The sequence below is a fragment of the Thamnophis sirtalis genome, unplaced genomic scaffold (assembly GCF_051295495.1).
Source record: "Thamnophis sirtalis isolate CommonGarterSnake01/CBP01778 unplaced genomic scaffold, rThaSir2_p1.2 scaffold_4, whole genome shotgun sequence".
Taxonomy (NCBI): Eukaryota; Metazoa; Chordata; class Lepidosauria; order Squamata; family Natricidae; genus Thamnophis; species Thamnophis sirtalis.
The window spans coordinates 60028894-60046789 of record NW_028261384.1 but is presented as its reverse complement, the minus strand read 5'-3'; the positions used below and the strand labels follow the sequence as shown (position 1 = coordinate 60046789).

The following is a 17896-nucleotide window of genomic DNA, read 5'->3' as shown; positions in this document are numbered from 1 at the left end:
CCCCAGTTTTATTTGTAATGGTTCTGTGGCAAAAAGGGCTGGTTGCCCCCCTCTGCTACTGTGCCATCCAGTTGGCAGAAAGTGAGGTTTTTTTTCATTTTCCTTAGGTGAATTCTCAATCTCCTGCCAGGATTGGGCTAATTAGGCATCCCAAGTCCAGTAATGCTGCTACTTCCTCCCTTTTCCTTCGGCTGGGGATAAAAAGTCTTAAGGGTAGGTAAGCAGTTCAACTGGGTCACTTACCAGTGGGTCATCTTCTGAATTGCTTTCGGATTGGCTCAAGCCTTCTTGGGATGCTGGAGTTCTTTCCTCTGGGTTTGCGGGGGGGGGGGGAGGGTGAAATTCCATGGCTTCCTGGCTTCTCAGTGCAGTTTCTTTTTCTTGGGGGGTGGGTGGGTGGATTTTGCAGGTTTCCCCCCTGATGGGCGATCAGGCTTTCTGATGGGGATTTTTGAATGGCACCCTTCTGTGTGGTGCCCCTCCTTCCCACACTTGAAACAACCTGATGGCCTTGACGCCATGGCGTTTTGGGGCTTGAATGGTTCCTGCCACCCTGAGGTGGAGATCTTCTTCAGATTTTCTTCAGGTTCTGCTGGTGCAATACTTGTTTTGGGTCATGTAAATCTCTGCCTCCTCTGCCACAGGCACAGACACCATTTGTGCAGGCAGTGTATGGGTTATTGTTGAGCCGATCTTTGAACCAGCAGACTAAGATGTCTTCTGGCCAGTCAACTCAGCAGGGCAGGTCACGCAATTCCTTGGTGTATTCAGCTACAGGACAATGGCCCTGCTTTATGACTCTAATAAAGTAGTGGGCTTTGTGATTGGCAAGGGAGTCTTTGAAGAAGTGCTGCAGGGCTGTCATGAATCGATTGAAGTCCCGCAGCTCTGGAGTATCAGCGTTGTGAAGGGTCATCATTCATATGGCAGCTGCCCCTTCTAGAGCTAGGGTGATGACTCACACATGCTCCCTGGGTTGGAAAATTGTGTCCATATTCTTGCATATAAGTGAGGATCTGAGCCAGGAAAAAACCCAATTTCTGGAGATCTCTGTCAAATTTTATCCCCAAGGGGGAGCTTTCCTCTCCAGTTGTGGGCCGCTGGGTTGGCCAGGAAACATTGCCTGGGCTGGAACAGCAGGAGGTTGGATCCCTGGTGCAGCTGCTGCTTCCCCGGCTTGGTTGGCTGCTTGGTCAGTCATTGTTGGATCAAGGGTGATAGCTCAGGGTCCTTTGGCAGCTGGATCACCCACACTCTTCCGTTGGCATCCCAGTTCACCTCAGACATTGAGGTTTTGTAAGGCTTCCATCATGAAGCAGTTGATGTGCTGCTTCAAACACCTATCCTTTAGTGGTTCCCCAATTAGTTCCTCCTGATCAGAAAGGGCTTCCAGTTCCTTTTTCCACCAGGGTTTGCCGCTGTCATGGATAAGAGTCACCTCTCTGATTCTTCTGACCCAGTTGTCTCTTTTTCCTATGCCAACAGACCATTGGGGTTTCATGGAACTTTCAAAGACAGCTTCAATGTCTTCTATGGGTCATATGGAGCTGGTATCAGGTTGGGTAGTTGTCAGGTTGGGTAGTTGCCAGAACTGGGCTTTCTCTTCTTCAGTGATTTGACATTGTTGCAGGGTCCTCTCAGTAGAATATAAATTTGGAAGAAAAAAAGAAAAAAAATTCCTCTCTGGATTGATCACTATTGCAGAACCTGCTTTATGTAAGGGCCTGCCTTGCCCCCCCCCCCCTTTCAAAAAAGTGTAGACTTGAAAACCTAGTATTTCAAAAGGAATCTTTTTTATTTGAAAGTAAGTGAAAGCAAAGCAACATTCAAAGCAGGCTCTGGGACCCTCAGGCTATACAATCCATGATAAAGGGACGTAGGAACCCCTTCCTAATGTGGATTCCCACCAATCTGCAGGTGTCAAGATATTTTTATACTGGTCTCTGAGAAACAGATAAACAGGGATTCTCAAGGGTCATCTTCTGGAGTTTCTTCTTGCATCCTCCAAGGGGTGAGAATTTTCTGGATGGCCCTGCTTTATGACTCTAATAAAGTAGTGGGCTCTGAGGTGCTGGGCAATGGTTTTAAATTGGGCCAAAGGCTGTATAAACAGGCAAGGGAAGACATAGAAAGGAGAAGGAACAAAATGCATCAAATCCAACCTTCCCCTCTTCATCTACCGAAGAATGGCAGATATACGGATCTGACAAGTATCTATCTCTCCCACTTATGACTATAACCATGTTGCTTGTATCTTTCAATTAATATTGTTTTTATTTGTTTCCTAGCACAATTTGATAGCTTATTAGTAACACTGACTATCACTAAGTGTTGTATCTTTTTATTCTTGATGAATGTATTTTATTCTCCTTATGTACACTGAGAGCATAAACACCAAAGACAAATTCATTGTCTGTCCAATCACATTTGGCCAATGAACTATTCTATTCTATTCTATTCCACTCCACTCCACTCCAGGACAACTGGACAGACCTCCTGTCATTTGCTGAAGTAGATATAACAACTCAGTACACACCACCACAGGATTTACCCCTTTTCAAGTGGTCATGGGCCAGCAATTCAACCCCATGCCTGAACTGCCCTCAGAGGACCCAAAAATCCCCTCCCTTAAGGACTGAATCAACAATATACAAGATACATGGGTGGTTGTCAGATTGGTCCTCCAAGAGGCTAGGGCAGCTTTCAAGGCCCAAGCAGACAAAAAGAGGGCTGAACTAAAACTGTTCAAAGTGGAGGAGAAAGTCTATCTCTCCACAAATTTTTTACAATCCCTTCAACCCTCAAAGAAACTAGTGCCAAAATTCATAGGCCCTTTCCCCATCACAAAGATTGTAAAATCCAGTCACAGTGGAACTACTCCTACCTAAAACACTTAGACAGGTTCATCCTATTTTTCATTGTAGCCTATTGAAACCAGAGGTGACCTCCACCCTCAGACCTCCTGCACTCACACCACATTATGATCGAGGTTCCTATATAAGCTATACCATGTAATTAATCACTTTATAACTCCTAGCCTGGTGCCTGAAGCTGAACATTTTCTCACCTTTTAGGGAAAAGATATGAAGGGGGAACCATGTGGACTGCATTATTCAGAAAGCAAGCCTGAGAAAGTCTTCTTATTACTTTCCCTTACAAACATCATCTTCACATTTGTGGATTTTGGATAAATCCACATCGGACAGTTGGGAGGGGATTCTAACTTCTTTTATTCCTATCATATTGCCTTAAGGACCCAGATCCTGCTTTGCTTTCGCCCAGTTATCACATGTTTTTCAATAAAATGATCTTTTGAAATGCAAAGTTTACTTCCTTGATTAAGGGGGAAGAGGCTGAGCCTCGCAGCAAGCTTCACGGCATTCTGCTGTGAGCAGCTTCACCAGTGAAATCAGCCTCACAGAGTCCTGCATGATCTGCTTCTCCTTCTCCCAGACTGCTTCTCCTTGCATGCCACCACAATGAAGTAGGAGACTGAGTGATGCACATGGGGTCCTGGACGGGACTGCTGGAGCTACTGCAAGATGTGGTAATTGTCAGTATGTTGATGGCCTGGCTGTGGGGCACTCAAGTAAGTTGATGTGGGGCATGGAGGGAAGCTTTGCAACCCACATTTTTCTTCATCCTCCACCCCTCCCCCTACTGCCTTGCTTTGTGGTTGCCGCACCAGTGCATTGCTCAGCCTCCTGCTCCATTATGGAAGTTGGCAAGGAGAAGAAGTGGTGAAGAATGAAGAAGAATGTAGTGAGGTAGTGGGGTAGAAGATGAAGCAAGGCATGAGATTTTTTTTTGTGTGAAAAGTTGGAAAGTCTGAACTATTTTTTTCACTATAGTCACACAAACTACTTTTGTTGCCCTGCATGGGGTGGAGAATGGAGTTGGAAAGCTGGTTAGTGAAGGGATGTGGCTGCCCTGGGGAGGGGCGAAGGTTTGGCAGTGACGTGCGGTGAGGTTTATGGCTGGTGAGGCAAGCAAGCAAAAGTCGCTCTATGGCAGACACGGCGGCAGGGCTGTAAAGTCACGGTGCCATGTCCGCCACAGAGCAGGACGCGTCCCACTGTATGGTGGACACAGCGCTGGGACTTTAAAGCCCTGCCGCCGTGTCCAGCATAGAGTGGGACGCATCCCGTTGTATGGCGGACATGGCACTGGGACTTTAAAGCCCTGCCGCTGTGTCCGCCATAGAGTGGGATGCATCCCGCTGTATGGCAGACATGGTGGCATGGCTTTAAAGTCCCGGTGCCATGTCTGCTATACAAATAAGCTCGAGGGCTTATTTCAGGGCCAAAAGAAAATAAGACTGGTCTTATTTTGGGGAAAACACAGCATCGCATATCTTATCAATAGTCAAATTACAAAACAAAGAAATCATTAAGTCCTAATCAGCAGAAGTTTGCTAAGAGCTATCAGAAATATTACTCTATACATTTTAATTTTAATAAAAGCATTCAATTTTATAATCCAAAATTATCATTTTCTCTAACATATAAGGCAGAAGAAATTTGCCTTTGTTGGAAAAATCATAAATAAATATTTAAACTTTTGACATACAATCTGGGTCAAAAAGAACTTCTATTAACAGTTACCAGAAGCTACATCGTATATATTTATTCCTTATCAAACAGATTAACTTTATAAATCTTCTTTTTATTTTTAAAAAGCTTAATCCTTAATCCCATCAAATAGTATCCTATAAGATGATTTGTTATCTCTATCTCTTTGTGTTTTCAAGGAACAGGTCGAAAAATTCCTCTTTATTCTTCTAAGAAAGAGTTTCCATTATTATACACATTCCTTTCGCAAATCCAAAGTAAGGTTTTCCAAATCACTCTTTTTTGCACTCAGATTTCATTTTTTCTCCTCCTATTAAAGCAGTTTAAAAAGTAAAAGCTAATAGTGAGTCATGAAATATAGGGCATTATTATATAAAAGACAAGGCTGATACTAGTGCAGGTACTTTTACATTCTGTACCTTTTCCTTGACATCATCCATTAAGGCCAGTAAGAATGTATATAGATTCCCCAGGAAAAGTGCAAAAATGCGTCCCAGTTGCCATTTCAGCCCAATACGAGGATGATAATCTTCTAAGGCTGCAATAGTTTCAAACAGTGGAGGGCAAAACATTCCAAGTAGTGACATAACAATTTCAACCTGCCAAAAAGGAAAAGAGATCAGTTAAGTCCACCCCTTCTGCTGATTAAGCGTCTTGGGATCTCTTCACTTAAATGAACTATCACAGGGCTAGCAAAAGTTAAAGGTCATGGCTACAATGGATGACCAAAGCTCTGCCTGTAGTATTAGAAGCTTTAGTTATACCATTGCAGCCATCATCTTGATTTTAATGACCATGCCCTATAGACACTCTTATATAAAAGTGAAAGTGGGCTCTATTATTGCTTTCATAAGGTGCTCCCAAATTCTGTCCATGCTAAAAAATGAAGACCAGAATGAGAGTGAATCTAATATTAATAACAGCTTCAATTCTCCTGGATCACGTGCCCAGATAGGCAGATTCAATTGACAAGAGATTGTCTTAAAGGTACTACTAAAAGCTAAAAGCAATCAAAGTACAATGCAGGAAAAGATAACTTTTGTCTGAAGTGGGCAACATGAGAAATGCCAGTACTATACAAATGTTTAAAAACATTGTTGTCTTACTTCATTTCTTTCATACCAGCCTATGTTTTGCATTTTTGAAAAGGCCTGGGATCGTTTCACAACAAAGTAAATGAGGTAGCCACTGCCACATAAGCAGCATATTATAAGTACATTGGCCAGAATCCTCAGAAATCTTCTTAGATGGATGTTTTCATCTTTGTTGCTTTCTTGCTCATCCACAATTGACTCCTTAATAGATGTAAGAAACAATGGGAATAATTATTCAGAGTGTAGCCTTATGCAAATGTTACAGAAAACAATTCACAATTTTTCAGGATGTGCATGTAGAATTGCAGCCCATTGTATATGAAAAAATACACATTCATTTGTAAAACAAATATAGTTGTGATTTTTCAATAAAAGATGCTATATTTCATAATATATAGCATTATGTATCAACTGGACAATAATACTTTTTATAATCATTTAAATGCTTTTTATAATCAGCTATAAATAGATAGCTTTTATAATCTATAACTGCTTTCTTGTTACAGTCTTATAATACAGATGAATATAGTGATATATAAATACTAGATTTGATTATTTTGATTACAAATGAACAAAAGAAAGATTGTTGGATCTGATTCTTGTATCTACTTATATGTATGTTTCTCCTTTAGAAAAGAGATTATGAGGATGAAATTTATGCAATTGCTTCCTCATAAGATTCAAACTACTCAATTTCTAGGTTTTCTTGATTTTACAACAGTGCTATTCCATAGGAAAGGTGCTGTCACTGAGAAGGCATGATTCCATGATCCAACATTGTTTAATAGAAGCAATCTGGATCAAACCCTCTCTACTAAATTTGATGGAATGGACAGAAACAATAAGGGAAAGATGGTGATATAAGTAGCCTGGCTCTATGCAATGGATGGCTTTATAGATAATGACCAGCATGTTGAATCACACCCTCAAGTCTATTAAGAGTCAGTGCAGCAGTGGTATTACATAGGCATAAAAAGAAATACCAAAAAATGCTGGTGCTGTAGCCAGGGCCGGATTTAGATGAAAAGAGGCCCTAGGCTATTCCACTTATGAGGCCCATTCACCTCCCATTTTTAAGTTTGTAAATTACATGAGAGACAATAAAATACATCATTACTGTGATATATATCAATATATATCAATATATATAGCTGGCCTCCCGACGGAGAGTGGCTCTGCTCTGTGGCAAAGGCAGCGAGGTCAGCCTCCTCCCCTGCTGCACTCAGCTGCCCGGCTCGGCCCCCTTGCCCTCACCTGTCTGGCCGCTGGTGGGCTCTGCGTCGAGGGGGCGGCTACTGGGAGCGGCCGTGCCTCTCGCCCGACCGCTGGTGCTGGGAACATGGGCGGGCTCCCCAACTGCCACAGTGCTGGAACGATCTTAACCAATACATTTTTATGTTTGTTTATTAGTCACATGCTAGAATTTCTCCTTATTTTCGGTTCAGTGTTTTAGTGTTCACTGTTTTTAGAATAGTGTAATTTTAATTTTGCTAACAATTTGAATGTAGGCCCCTCTTGATCTTGAGGCCCTTGGCTGAAGCCTAGTTAGCCTATAGGAAAATCCGGCCCTGGCTGTAGCATTCTGGACCAGCTGTAGCTCCTGATTGCTCTTTTATAGCAGTACTATATAGAGAACATTACAATAATCCAAACTATGCATGACTGAGTTACCAACTGGAACAGGAATGAGTGCAATTGGTGCACAAGGCAAATCAAAGGTGCCATCTGCACTTTGAGCAAGAGCTGAGAAGGTCCAGGAAGACCTCCAAATTGCACACCAACTCAGACTGGAAGTGCATCTCCATGCAAAGCTAAAGATTAAAAAAATCCTGTAATTAGCCTTAAAACCTACAGCAATTCTGTAGTAGAATTAAGAGACAATGAAGCCAAGCGATGCAATATAGGAAAAGTTTATTGAATGCTCAGGTTCAAACATGCCAAAACAAGCATCAGAAGTTTGAACCCCGAAGGGTTCCCAAAGCCATACATTTATAGTGCAAATTACGTCATCATCTATAGAGGCAGTGTTTAAGCATATAAGGCAATGAGAGGAACCAAAAACTGTCCATGCCAGATGGCCAACAGTTACTATTTCTAAAATATACATGGTCAGCACCTTATAGATCATGCGTGACATAAACAGGACACATCTTGCAAGATGACAGGAAACTCCCTGTCTGGGTCGACTTGTTCCCAGATGTGTAAAAATATTTATTGCTCCTTCAGCAACTGTCAGCAATTGTTTTCTGCTTAATGGTGCAAAACCTCGGCTTTAATCAGAGTATTTGATATTGAACATGGCCTGTAGAACTATGGTTCATAACTGGGCCTTTTAGCCCACCTTAATTCCACTATCATATATTTTTAAAGTTTGTCTATGTTTGATAAGAATATTGAATTGAAAAATTATAAACCTGTATTTTAAAAAAGCAAGCAACATGAGTTGCTTGTAATGTGTCACATGGGACTTCAATATTGACTACACAGAACAATCATAATATCAATGAAACCTTCTAATGAAGACACTGATTACACAAGTAGTTACAGTGTTAAAAAAACCGTATATCTTCTGATAAAATGCAGGATATGAAGATTCAGTTATTTATACAATATGTATATTTTCTTCTTTGACATTTTGCCAAAGTTGCAATGTGACATAGGTATTTGCATTTTGCCTGGCGGGTACCTTGAAGCTAGTTGTGATGGATGCAAACTTGTTATCTGCTGTCTCTGGATTGCCTATAAGGTAGTCCCAGCTGGTGAACATTTTCCAGCTAAAAATGAAGTTCTCATCATCTCCATCCCCTGTGTCTTCATGGGCATTTCGGGCCATCCTGCAAGTGGAATAGTATGTAGCCTTTTTAGCCACCAGATGTCTCTCTTATGCACAAATTTTTGTAGCAATTTCTATGCTTTCTCTGCTGCTTTAGGTTGCCTCTGAATGTGAAAATTACCTTTTTAAAATACCACTGTTAAAATTCCATAAATTAGCTTTAAAATCTTTATTACTAATTAGGGACACACTGAATAAATGAATGAATGAATGAACAAATGCTTCACATAAACTGTTCTGGCATACCGTTGAATAAATGCCACATTAATATACCATATAATCTCAGATTAAGCTGGCATTCTACAATTTCTGGGATTTTATGATTAAAATAGAATAAGTGGGTAGTTTCAATTTTTCTGTATATGGCTTGTATCTTCTGGGATAATGAAATAAAATTATTGATGCCAAAGCAAGATCAATAACCTGAAGATGTGCATCATTGCCTGTTTTCTTCTATTCAGTCTGAAAGAGATATGGTTGCTTCAGGGGAAATTATATAGTATGGAGCTACACAAAGAACTAATAGAACTTACGATCTTATTACAACCATCAGGCTATAGCCATACACGCCGATGACACCAACCATGAAATATGCCATTGGTAGTCTGTACTTTAACCAACCAATTGTTCTTTGATTGTTGTAGTAGCCATAGAAAATTGCTGAATATTTAATATAACCCTGAAAAGAGGAAAGGAATATATCAGATATCCACTGATACAGATTTAAAATCTAAGCTTATTCCATTATGAGTGACTGGTTGGGGACAACCTGAATTCATTCTAATATTCTGATTATTGAAGTCTGTCTAGTGTGTTCTATAAATATCAGTTTCAGCTTAATATTCAATGTATTTATTTAAAAATATCTGAATTCAATAAGCATTGTTTTTTTAGTATTTGGATTTGGCAGCTAGATTCAGTAAAGATATTCAGGACCATTTTAAAATCAACTTTCAAACAAGCAGTAGGTGGGTTCTGCCCGGTACGCACCACTATGGGTGTACTGGTGCCAGAAATTTGCCGTACATTTGTGTACCCGTTCCACAGCTATGTGGCCATGCCCCCATACCAGTACACTCCCCTGCCCTGCCCCTGTTTGCAAGGTGCTTCTCAAATAGAAGGAAGCCAGGGTGGGGCTTCTTCAGAGGACCCGAGGCAAGAGCAGTGTTGAAGCCCTCTCTGAAGCAGCTGGAAAAGGTACGCATGGGTCGGAGGGGGGGAGGAATTCAAACTTCGTCCTCCTGGTGCAGTGCGGGGCTTTGTGCAAATGCTGGAGGGAAGGACTCTGGCTCGCTCATGCTCTCTCCCACACTCCCTCCCTCCCTTGTGTAGTTTGATGCAGCCTGCAGTCAGTAAAGCTGGGTGCGTGCACACACAGAAGTTGGATTGGATATCTCTCCCGATGGCTTGAAAACAGCTCCTCTGCCATCCCCCCGCCATTTCCCCACTGCCTTCCCCAAGCACCTCCCCTATTGCAAATGCAGCGTGCTGTCTGGGTGGGAAATGCAATAAAGCTCACCCACTCACCTTCTACTGGCAGGCTGGGGTGAGAGGAGAGGCAGAGAACCAGAGGGGAGCCGATTGGAGCCTTCTGAAAGAAGGGGGCTGGGGGAAAGTGTGTGTGCTACAGCATGGCCCCTTGTCTGGCTCCTGTGGTCTCCCCAGTGCTCGCTTGTGCTCTCCCTCTCCAAGTGTAGTTTGATTGCAGGCGGAGCCACATTGCCTTTTCAAATCTGTAGTCAGTGAAGCTGGGCTGTATTTTTACATAGCTTTATCCAGCTGTGTATGTGTGAGAGAGAAATGGATGGGGGCCTGGGGAGGAAGTCATTCCCTCTCCCCTGATAGCTGGATAAAGATATGCAAAAATACAGCCCAGCTTCAAACCTGTAGTCAGCCCAACTGACTACAGGTTTGAAATGGCAACATGGCTCCGCCCACAATCAAACTAGACTGGGGAGGGAGAACCCCGTTCTTTCACAAGGCTATATTAGGCTCCCCTCTGGCTTCTCTGCCCCTTCTCTCACCCCAGCCTGCCAGCAGGAGGTGAGTGTGTGGGCTTTATTACATTCCAGCCATTTCCCACCTGGACAGCACACTGTATTTGCAATGGGGGAGGTGTTTGGGGAAGGCAGCAGGAGAATGGGGGGGGCAGCAGAGGGGTTGCTTTCAAGCCTTTGGGAGAAATATCCAATCCAACTTCTCTCTCTCTCTCTCTCTCTCTCTCTCTCTCTCTGTGTGTGTGTGTGTGTGTGTGTGTGTGTGTGTTTGAGAAAGAATGAGAGAGGGAAGGGAGTAGGAGAGATAATCCAATCCAACTTGTCTGTGTGTGTGTGTTTGAGAGAGAGAGGGAAGGGAGAGAGAGAGGGAGGAAGAAGGGGAAGGGAGAAGAAAAAGAAAGAAGGAAACTTCTTTCACAAAGGAGAAAAACAAATGCTGTCACTTTAAATCAGAACTGAACATGCCTGGCTGTGGAATTCTGGGAGTTGAAGTCCGCAAGTCCTAATGCTTATACCTTTAAATTGAAAGGTACAGGGAACAACAAATTGGTTATATGTTATATGTTTTTATATTTTTAACCAGAGAAGGGGTGGGGGAATGGCAGTCATCATCCGAGAGTCCCTAGTTCCTCATAGGATCCCTGCTCCGGAGATTGTCGGGTGTGAGTCCCTTCTGGTGAAGTTGGACCTTGGGGTTCAAATGGGTTTGTTGCTAACGTACCTACCTCCCAACAGTGTTGCAACAGCCCTGCCTGTGCTCCTCGAGTCAGTAGCCGAGCTGGCGGTTGAGTTCCCCAGGCTTGTAGTGCTGGGGGATTTCAACCTGCCATCGCTCGGTGAACGCTCTGATGGAGCACAGGGGTTCATGGCTTCCATGACAGCCATGGACTTGACCCAGGTAATTCAGGGTCCGACTCATTCAGCAGGGCACACACTCGACCTCGTATTTCTCTCAGAGCAGTGGAGACGTGATCTAGATTTGAAGGGTATTAAGATCTTGCCCTTGTCATGGTCAGATCACTTCCTACTGAGGCTCGACTTTTGGAAACCAATCCACCACTGTAGGGAGGGGGAACCGATTCAGTGGTTCCGCCCCAGGCGCCTGATGGACCCCATGGGATTTCAGACGGCACTTGGGGAGATACCTGACTCTCTGGCCCACAGTCCGGCAGAGTCCTTGATCGCTGCTTGGAATATAGCGGCAGCGGGGGCTCTAAACCGGATTGCGCCTTTACGGCCTCTCCATGACAGCGGATCCAGGAGGGCTCCCTGGTTCACCGAGGAACTCCGGGAGATGAAGCACCAAAAGAGATGCCTGGAGCGACGCTGGAGGGCTAGTAACTCCAAATCCGACCAAACACAATTAAGAGCCTTTATTAGGACTTATCTAGTGGAGATACGGGTGGCAAAATGTGCGCATTTTTCTGCTCTTGTCGCATCCGCAGAATCTCACCCAGCCACCCTGTTTGGGATAGCCCGCTCCCTCTTGAAAGGGAGGGGTGCGGATGAACCATTACAGGGTAGAGCTGAGGAATTTGTTCAGTTTCTGTTGGATAAAATTGCTCAGATTCGGACGGACCTGGACTCCACTTGGACGGTACCAGCCGAGGCACCGGGGGAAGGTCCTGATCAGATTTTATGGAGCGAGTTTCAACTTGTCGCTCCTGAGGAAGTGGACAAGGCCATGGGAGCGGTGAGTGCCTCCACCTGTTTACTGGACCCGTGTCCCTCCTGGCTGGTCTTGACCAGCCGGGAGGTGACACGTGGCTGGCTCCAGAGGATTCTTAACACCTCTCTTCTGGAGGGATCCTTCCCATATCCTCTAAAGGATGCGGTGGTGAGACCCCCTCAAGAAACCATCTGTGGATCCAGCCATTTTAAACAACTATTGCCCAGCCTCCAACCTCCCATTCATAGGGAAGGTTGTCGAGAAGGTGGTGGCCTTTCAACTCCGACGGACCTTGGATGAAGCAGATTATCTGGATCCCTTTCAGTCGGGGTTCAGGCCTGGTTACGGCACAGAAACTGCTTTGGTCGCGCTGATCGATGATCTCTGGCAGGCCAGGGATAGAGGACATTCCTCTATCCTAGTGCTCCTTGACCTCTCAGCAGCCTTCGATACCATTGACCATGGTATCCTTCTGCGATGGTTATGGGAGGTGGGAATGGGAGGCACCATCTTAAGGTGGTTCTCCTCCTACCTCTCGGACAGGTCGCAGTCGGTGTTGGTTGGAGGACAGAGGTTGACCCCTAGGCCCCTCAACTATGGGGTGCTGCAGGGTTCGGTCCTGTCCCCCTCCTATTTAACATCTACATGAAGCCGCTGGGTGAGATCATCCGGCGGCGCGGGATTAAATATCATCAATATGCGGACGATATTCAATTGTATCTGTCCGCCCCATGCCAACTCAGCGAAACAGCGGAAGTTTCAATCCAGACAAGACCGAGTGGCTATTGATGCTGCCTCCCAAGGTTAGTCCAGACATTCCATCTCTTAGCCTGGGGGGTGAAATTATACACCCCTCAGAGAGGGCCCACAATTTGGGTATCCTCCTGGACCCACAGCTGATGTTAGAGTACCATCTGTCGGCTGTGACCAGGGGGGCTTTCGCCCAGGTTCGCCTGGTGCATCAGTTGTGGCCCTACCTGGACTGGGAGGCACTTCGAATAGTCACTCATGCCCTCGTCACCTCAAGACTGGATTACTGTAACGCGCTCTACATGGGGATGCCCCTGAAGAGTGTTTGAAGACTACAGTTGGTTCAGAACGCAGCCGTGTGAGCGATATGGGGTGTATCTAGATACACCCATATTACACCTATCCTCCGTGAGCTGCACTGCCTTCCTATTGGTCTCCGGACATGCTTCAAGGTGCTAGTCGTTACTTTTAGAATTAGAATTTTTTTTTTTTTAGAATTTTATTAGTATTTGTAGGCCGCCCTTTTCCCTGAGGGGACTCAGGGCGGCTCACACAAAACCGGGAAGGGGGAATACAGACATTAAAATAGAAACATATAATAAAATAGTAAACAACATACATTCATCATTCGGGAGGGGTAACTATCCTTATCCCCAGGCCTGACGGGCGAGCCAGTTCTTCAAGGCTATGCGGAAGGCTTGGACGGTGGAGAGGGTACGAATCTCCACGGGGAGCTCGTTCCAAAGGGTCGGGGCTACTGCTGAGAAGGCCCTCCTCCTTTACTTTTAAAGCCCTTCATGGTTTAGGACTTGGCTACCTCAGGGACCGCCTCCTGCCATTTACCTCCCAAAGACCAATAAGATCACACAGATTGGGCCTCCTCCGGGTGCCGTCGGCCAGTCAATGTCGGTTGGCAGCTCCCCACGGGAGGGCCTTCTCTGTAGCTGCTCCGGCCCTATGGAATGATCTTCCCATAGAGATCCGGACCCTTACTACTCTTCTGGCCTTCCGTAAAGCTACCAAGACCTGGCTGTTCCGGCAGGCCTGGGGCTGTTGATTAGTATCCAGCCCCACGCTAACAGTATGCATGGTGTGAAATTTTAATAATTGTATTCTTATTTTAATTTTTATATATGTTTTTTGTCTTGTTGTGAGCCCCCAGAGTCCCAGGGGAGTGGGCAGCATACAAATGTCAATAAACTCGAAACTATTATTTTTGCTTATTTTAACATTTATTTCTAGTCTGTCTTTTACAGTTATATTTGTGGTAGGTTGGGTTATAGTTTCTTTTTGTATGAAGACCGATGCAAAGAATGAGTTAAGCAGCTCTGCATTCTTTCTGCTGCCTGTTACTTCCTTGCTGTCTTTTCTCTTTAGTGGACTGACTGTTTCCTTGATTTTTTTTCTTGTTATTTGTATGTTGGAAGAAACTATTTTTATTATCTTTGACTTTTGTTGCCAGTCTTTGTTCATTCTTTCATTACCTCCCAATGACCAACAAGATCGCACAGGTTGGGCCTCCTCTGGGTGCCGTCAGCCAGACAATGCTGGCTGGTGACTCCCTGGGGGAGGGCCTTCTCTGTTGCTGCGCTGGCCCTGTGGAACGATCTACTTGCAGAGATCTGGACCCTTACCACTCTCCCGGCCTTCTGTAAAGCCATCAAGACCTGGCTGTTCCAGCAGGCCTGGGGCTGTTGATTGATATCCAGCCCCGCTTAGATGGAATGGGCGACATGAATTTTAATACTGTATTTTTATTTTTTTATCTCTATTTTTTAAAATTAAATGTTTCTTGTCTGTTGTGAGCCGCCCAGAGTCCCTATGGGAGTGGGCGGCATACAAATTCTAATAAACTTGAAACTTGAACCTTAAAGTTTTGGGGATTGTGCAATTTGGGCTTTGTGTTTCTAAAAGGGTTTGGATGATTCCCTGCTTGTGAATGGAGCCAAACTTTCTCTAGGGTCATTATCTCATTATCTCTATCTGGCAGGAATGTGGAATGAGCCTCAGGCAGGTTTCGTTGTTAGCAGAAAGAAAGAAAAACAGCACAGCAATTTAGGGCTAGAAGGCTACTCGGAGGTCATCTAGTCCACCCCCCTGCTGTAGCAGGAAACCTTACATTGTCTGGATTATTTTGGTGCCTCTAACAGAGAGGAAAATTGCCAGAAAGGAGAAGGGGTTTACTAGGACAAGCAGAGGAAAGCAGAGATAGTCCTTGACTTATGATTACAATTGAGCCCAAAGTTTTGGTTGCTAGGCAAGAGTGTTGATAAGTGAGCTTAACCACATTTTACTCAATCCATGACATCTCCTGGTGAGTGACATCAAGTTGGCCACTCCAACCTGGTCACATGACTGCCAAGCCATTCCCACCCAGTCACATGTTTACTGAGCCACTCCCACAAAACAGATCACACCTACAGAATAGGTTCTAAATTTTTTTGAAACCTACCACTGATCAGTAGGTATGAGATGTCAGTTACAATCTTTTCAAAGAAATAGTTTCCTCAAATTATGTTGTCATAGCTGTGTCATGAGAGCACTATTTATGATTTTCTAAACACTAGTAGAAGAGCCTGTTTACTAGAGTATACTGTATACTCCTACATTCTGTTCTGTGCTTACAATTATTTTTGCACATTTTCCATAGCAGTGTTTAGATCTATTCTTTCACTAGCATGTTGCAAAAGCAAAAATAAAATAAACAATAAGAACATCCTTTTTCTATCTAAGAATTTATTATTATTATTAAATGTTCATATTGGTCTTGAAATGTCTTACCACTTATTTCTCTGGGTTTTTCCAATGCCAGCATAAAATTATAGCCTCCAGAATATTCTTTAAAAATAAATGTCTTCAGCTAAAATTAAACCTGTCTATCATCTTTTTATATAACTGATTTACTGGAAAAATATTATTTAAGTTGAAGTCTAACTCATTTATGCTACCTGGAAGCTGGGCATACTGGCATCAACATTACTGACTATTCATCTTTTACACAGTTGAATCTAATCTTAATGATATATACTCTATGAACTATATTGTGCTGATCTTCAATGCATTTGCAGATAGGCTAACTTTGTGAACCTGCAGAGGTAGTACCATGGGATAGGGATCATTATAAAATGCTAATATATAGTTTATCTGTATATAATATTTCTATGAAAAATTCTTACGATTTGATTGGAAGAGACCTTGTAGGTCATCTAGTCCAACCCCTGCCCAAGCAGGAGACCCTACCACATTTTATGACAAGTGGCAGTCCAATCTCTTCTTGAAAGCCTCCAGTGATGACTTCCACAACTTCCAAAGGCAAGCTGTTCCATTGGTTGACTGTTCTCACTGTCAGAAAATTTCTCATTTCTAGGTTGAATCTCTTCCTGACCAGTTTCCATCCATTATTCCTTGTCTGGCCTTCAGGTGACTTGGAAAAAAACTTGACCCCTTTCCTCTTGTGGCAGCCCCTCAAATATTGGATCATTGCTATCATGTCTCCCCTGGTCCTTATCTTCACAAGACTAGCCATGCCCAGTTCCTGTAACCATTCTTCATATGTTTTAGTTTCCAGTCCCCTAATTATCCTGGTTGCTCTTCTCTGCACTCTTTCTAAAAACATCTTTTTTATAATGTGGTGACCAAAACTGAATGCAGTACTCTAGGTGTGGTCTTACTAAGGCTTTATAGAGTGCTATTAATACCTCCCTTGATCTTAATTATCTTGATCCCTCTGTTAATGCAATTTAGGATTGCATTGGGGTTTTTGGCTGCCACTGCACACTGCTGGCTCATATTTAATTGGTTGTCAACTAAGACTCCAAGATCCCTCTCACAGTTACTGCTATTAACTGGTTTCACCCAGTCTATATGTATACTTTTGGTTTTTCTTGCCTAAGTGTAAGACTTTACTTTTCTCTACATTGAATTGCATTTTATTAGATACGGCCCAGTGTTCAAGTCTGTCAAGTCCATCTGAATCTTGAGGTTATTATCTAGGGTGTTAGCTATTCCTGCCAGCTTAGTATCATCCACACATTTGGTAAGTTCTCCTTCTATTCCCTCATCTTATTCATTTATGAGGATATTGAAGAGTATTGGGTCTAAGATGGAATCTTGTAGTACGCCACTACTTCCCTCCATGTAGACGTAGACCCATTAAAGACCACTCATTGGGTACACTTTGTCATTCAGTTACAAATCCATCTAGTGGTGATCCTATCTATCCCACTGTTTTCTAGCTTGCCAAGAATTAGGTTGTGGTCTACTTTGTTGAATGCCTTGCTGAAATCTAAGTATGTTATGTCCACAGTATTTCTCTGGTCTACTAATTTAGTCACTATGTTGAAGAGTGAAATAAGATTGGTTTGGCATGTTCTGTTTTTAACAAACCCCTGCTGACTGCTAGTTACTACTTTACTCATTTTTAGATGTTGGCAGATCTGTTTTTTATTATCTTTTTTATTATCTTTCTTGGTATTGATGTTAGGCTGATTAGTCTGTAGTTTCCTGGGTCTGTTCCCCCCCCCACTCTTTTTTTGAAGATAGGAACCATATCAGGAGTGAAATTCAGTAGGTTCTGGAGAACTGGTAGCAGAAATTTTTGGAGAACCAGCAAATACCACCTCTGGCTGGCCTCAGAGTGGAGTGGGAATGGAGATTTTGCCATATCCTTCCCCTGCCATGCCCACCAAATCATATTTACAGAATCAGAAGTGAAAAAAAAATTAAATTTCACCACTGAACCATATCAACTCTTTTCCAGTTCTCTGGTAGTTCCCAGTGTTCCAGGATTTTTGAAAGCGGTGACATCTGCCAGCTCCCTTAGAACTCTGGGGTGTGATCTGTCAGGTCCAGGGATTTGTATTCATCAAGATCAGACAGATGTTCTCTTAAGACAGGTCCGTCTTACCAGGACGGACCTGGACTCCACTTGGATGGTACCAGCTAAGGGGCTGGGGGAATGTCTTGATTGGATTTTATGGAGC

The 17896-nt window shown here is 43.5% G+C and overlaps 1 protein-coding gene across 1 annotated transcript in view; it reads right to left on the bottom strand.

Moving 5' to 3' along the window:
- LOC106540478 (transmembrane channel-like protein 2) overlaps positions 1 to 17896 on the bottom strand; it is a 183170-nt gene that overhangs the window by 76483 nt on the left and 88791 nt on the right. Inside the window, exons 12-15 of the mRNA XM_087714395.1 lie at positions 9032 to 9177; positions 8352 to 8499; positions 5678 to 5866; positions 4991 to 5170 (exon numbers count right to left, since the gene is read on the bottom strand). Of these exons, the coding sequence (XP_087570521.1) occupies positions 4991 to 5170; positions 5678 to 5866; positions 8352 to 8499; positions 9032 to 9177 (663 nt within the window). The remainder of the gene's footprint in view (positions 1 to 4990; positions 5171 to 5677; positions 5867 to 8351; positions 8500 to 9031; positions 9178 to 17896) is intronic.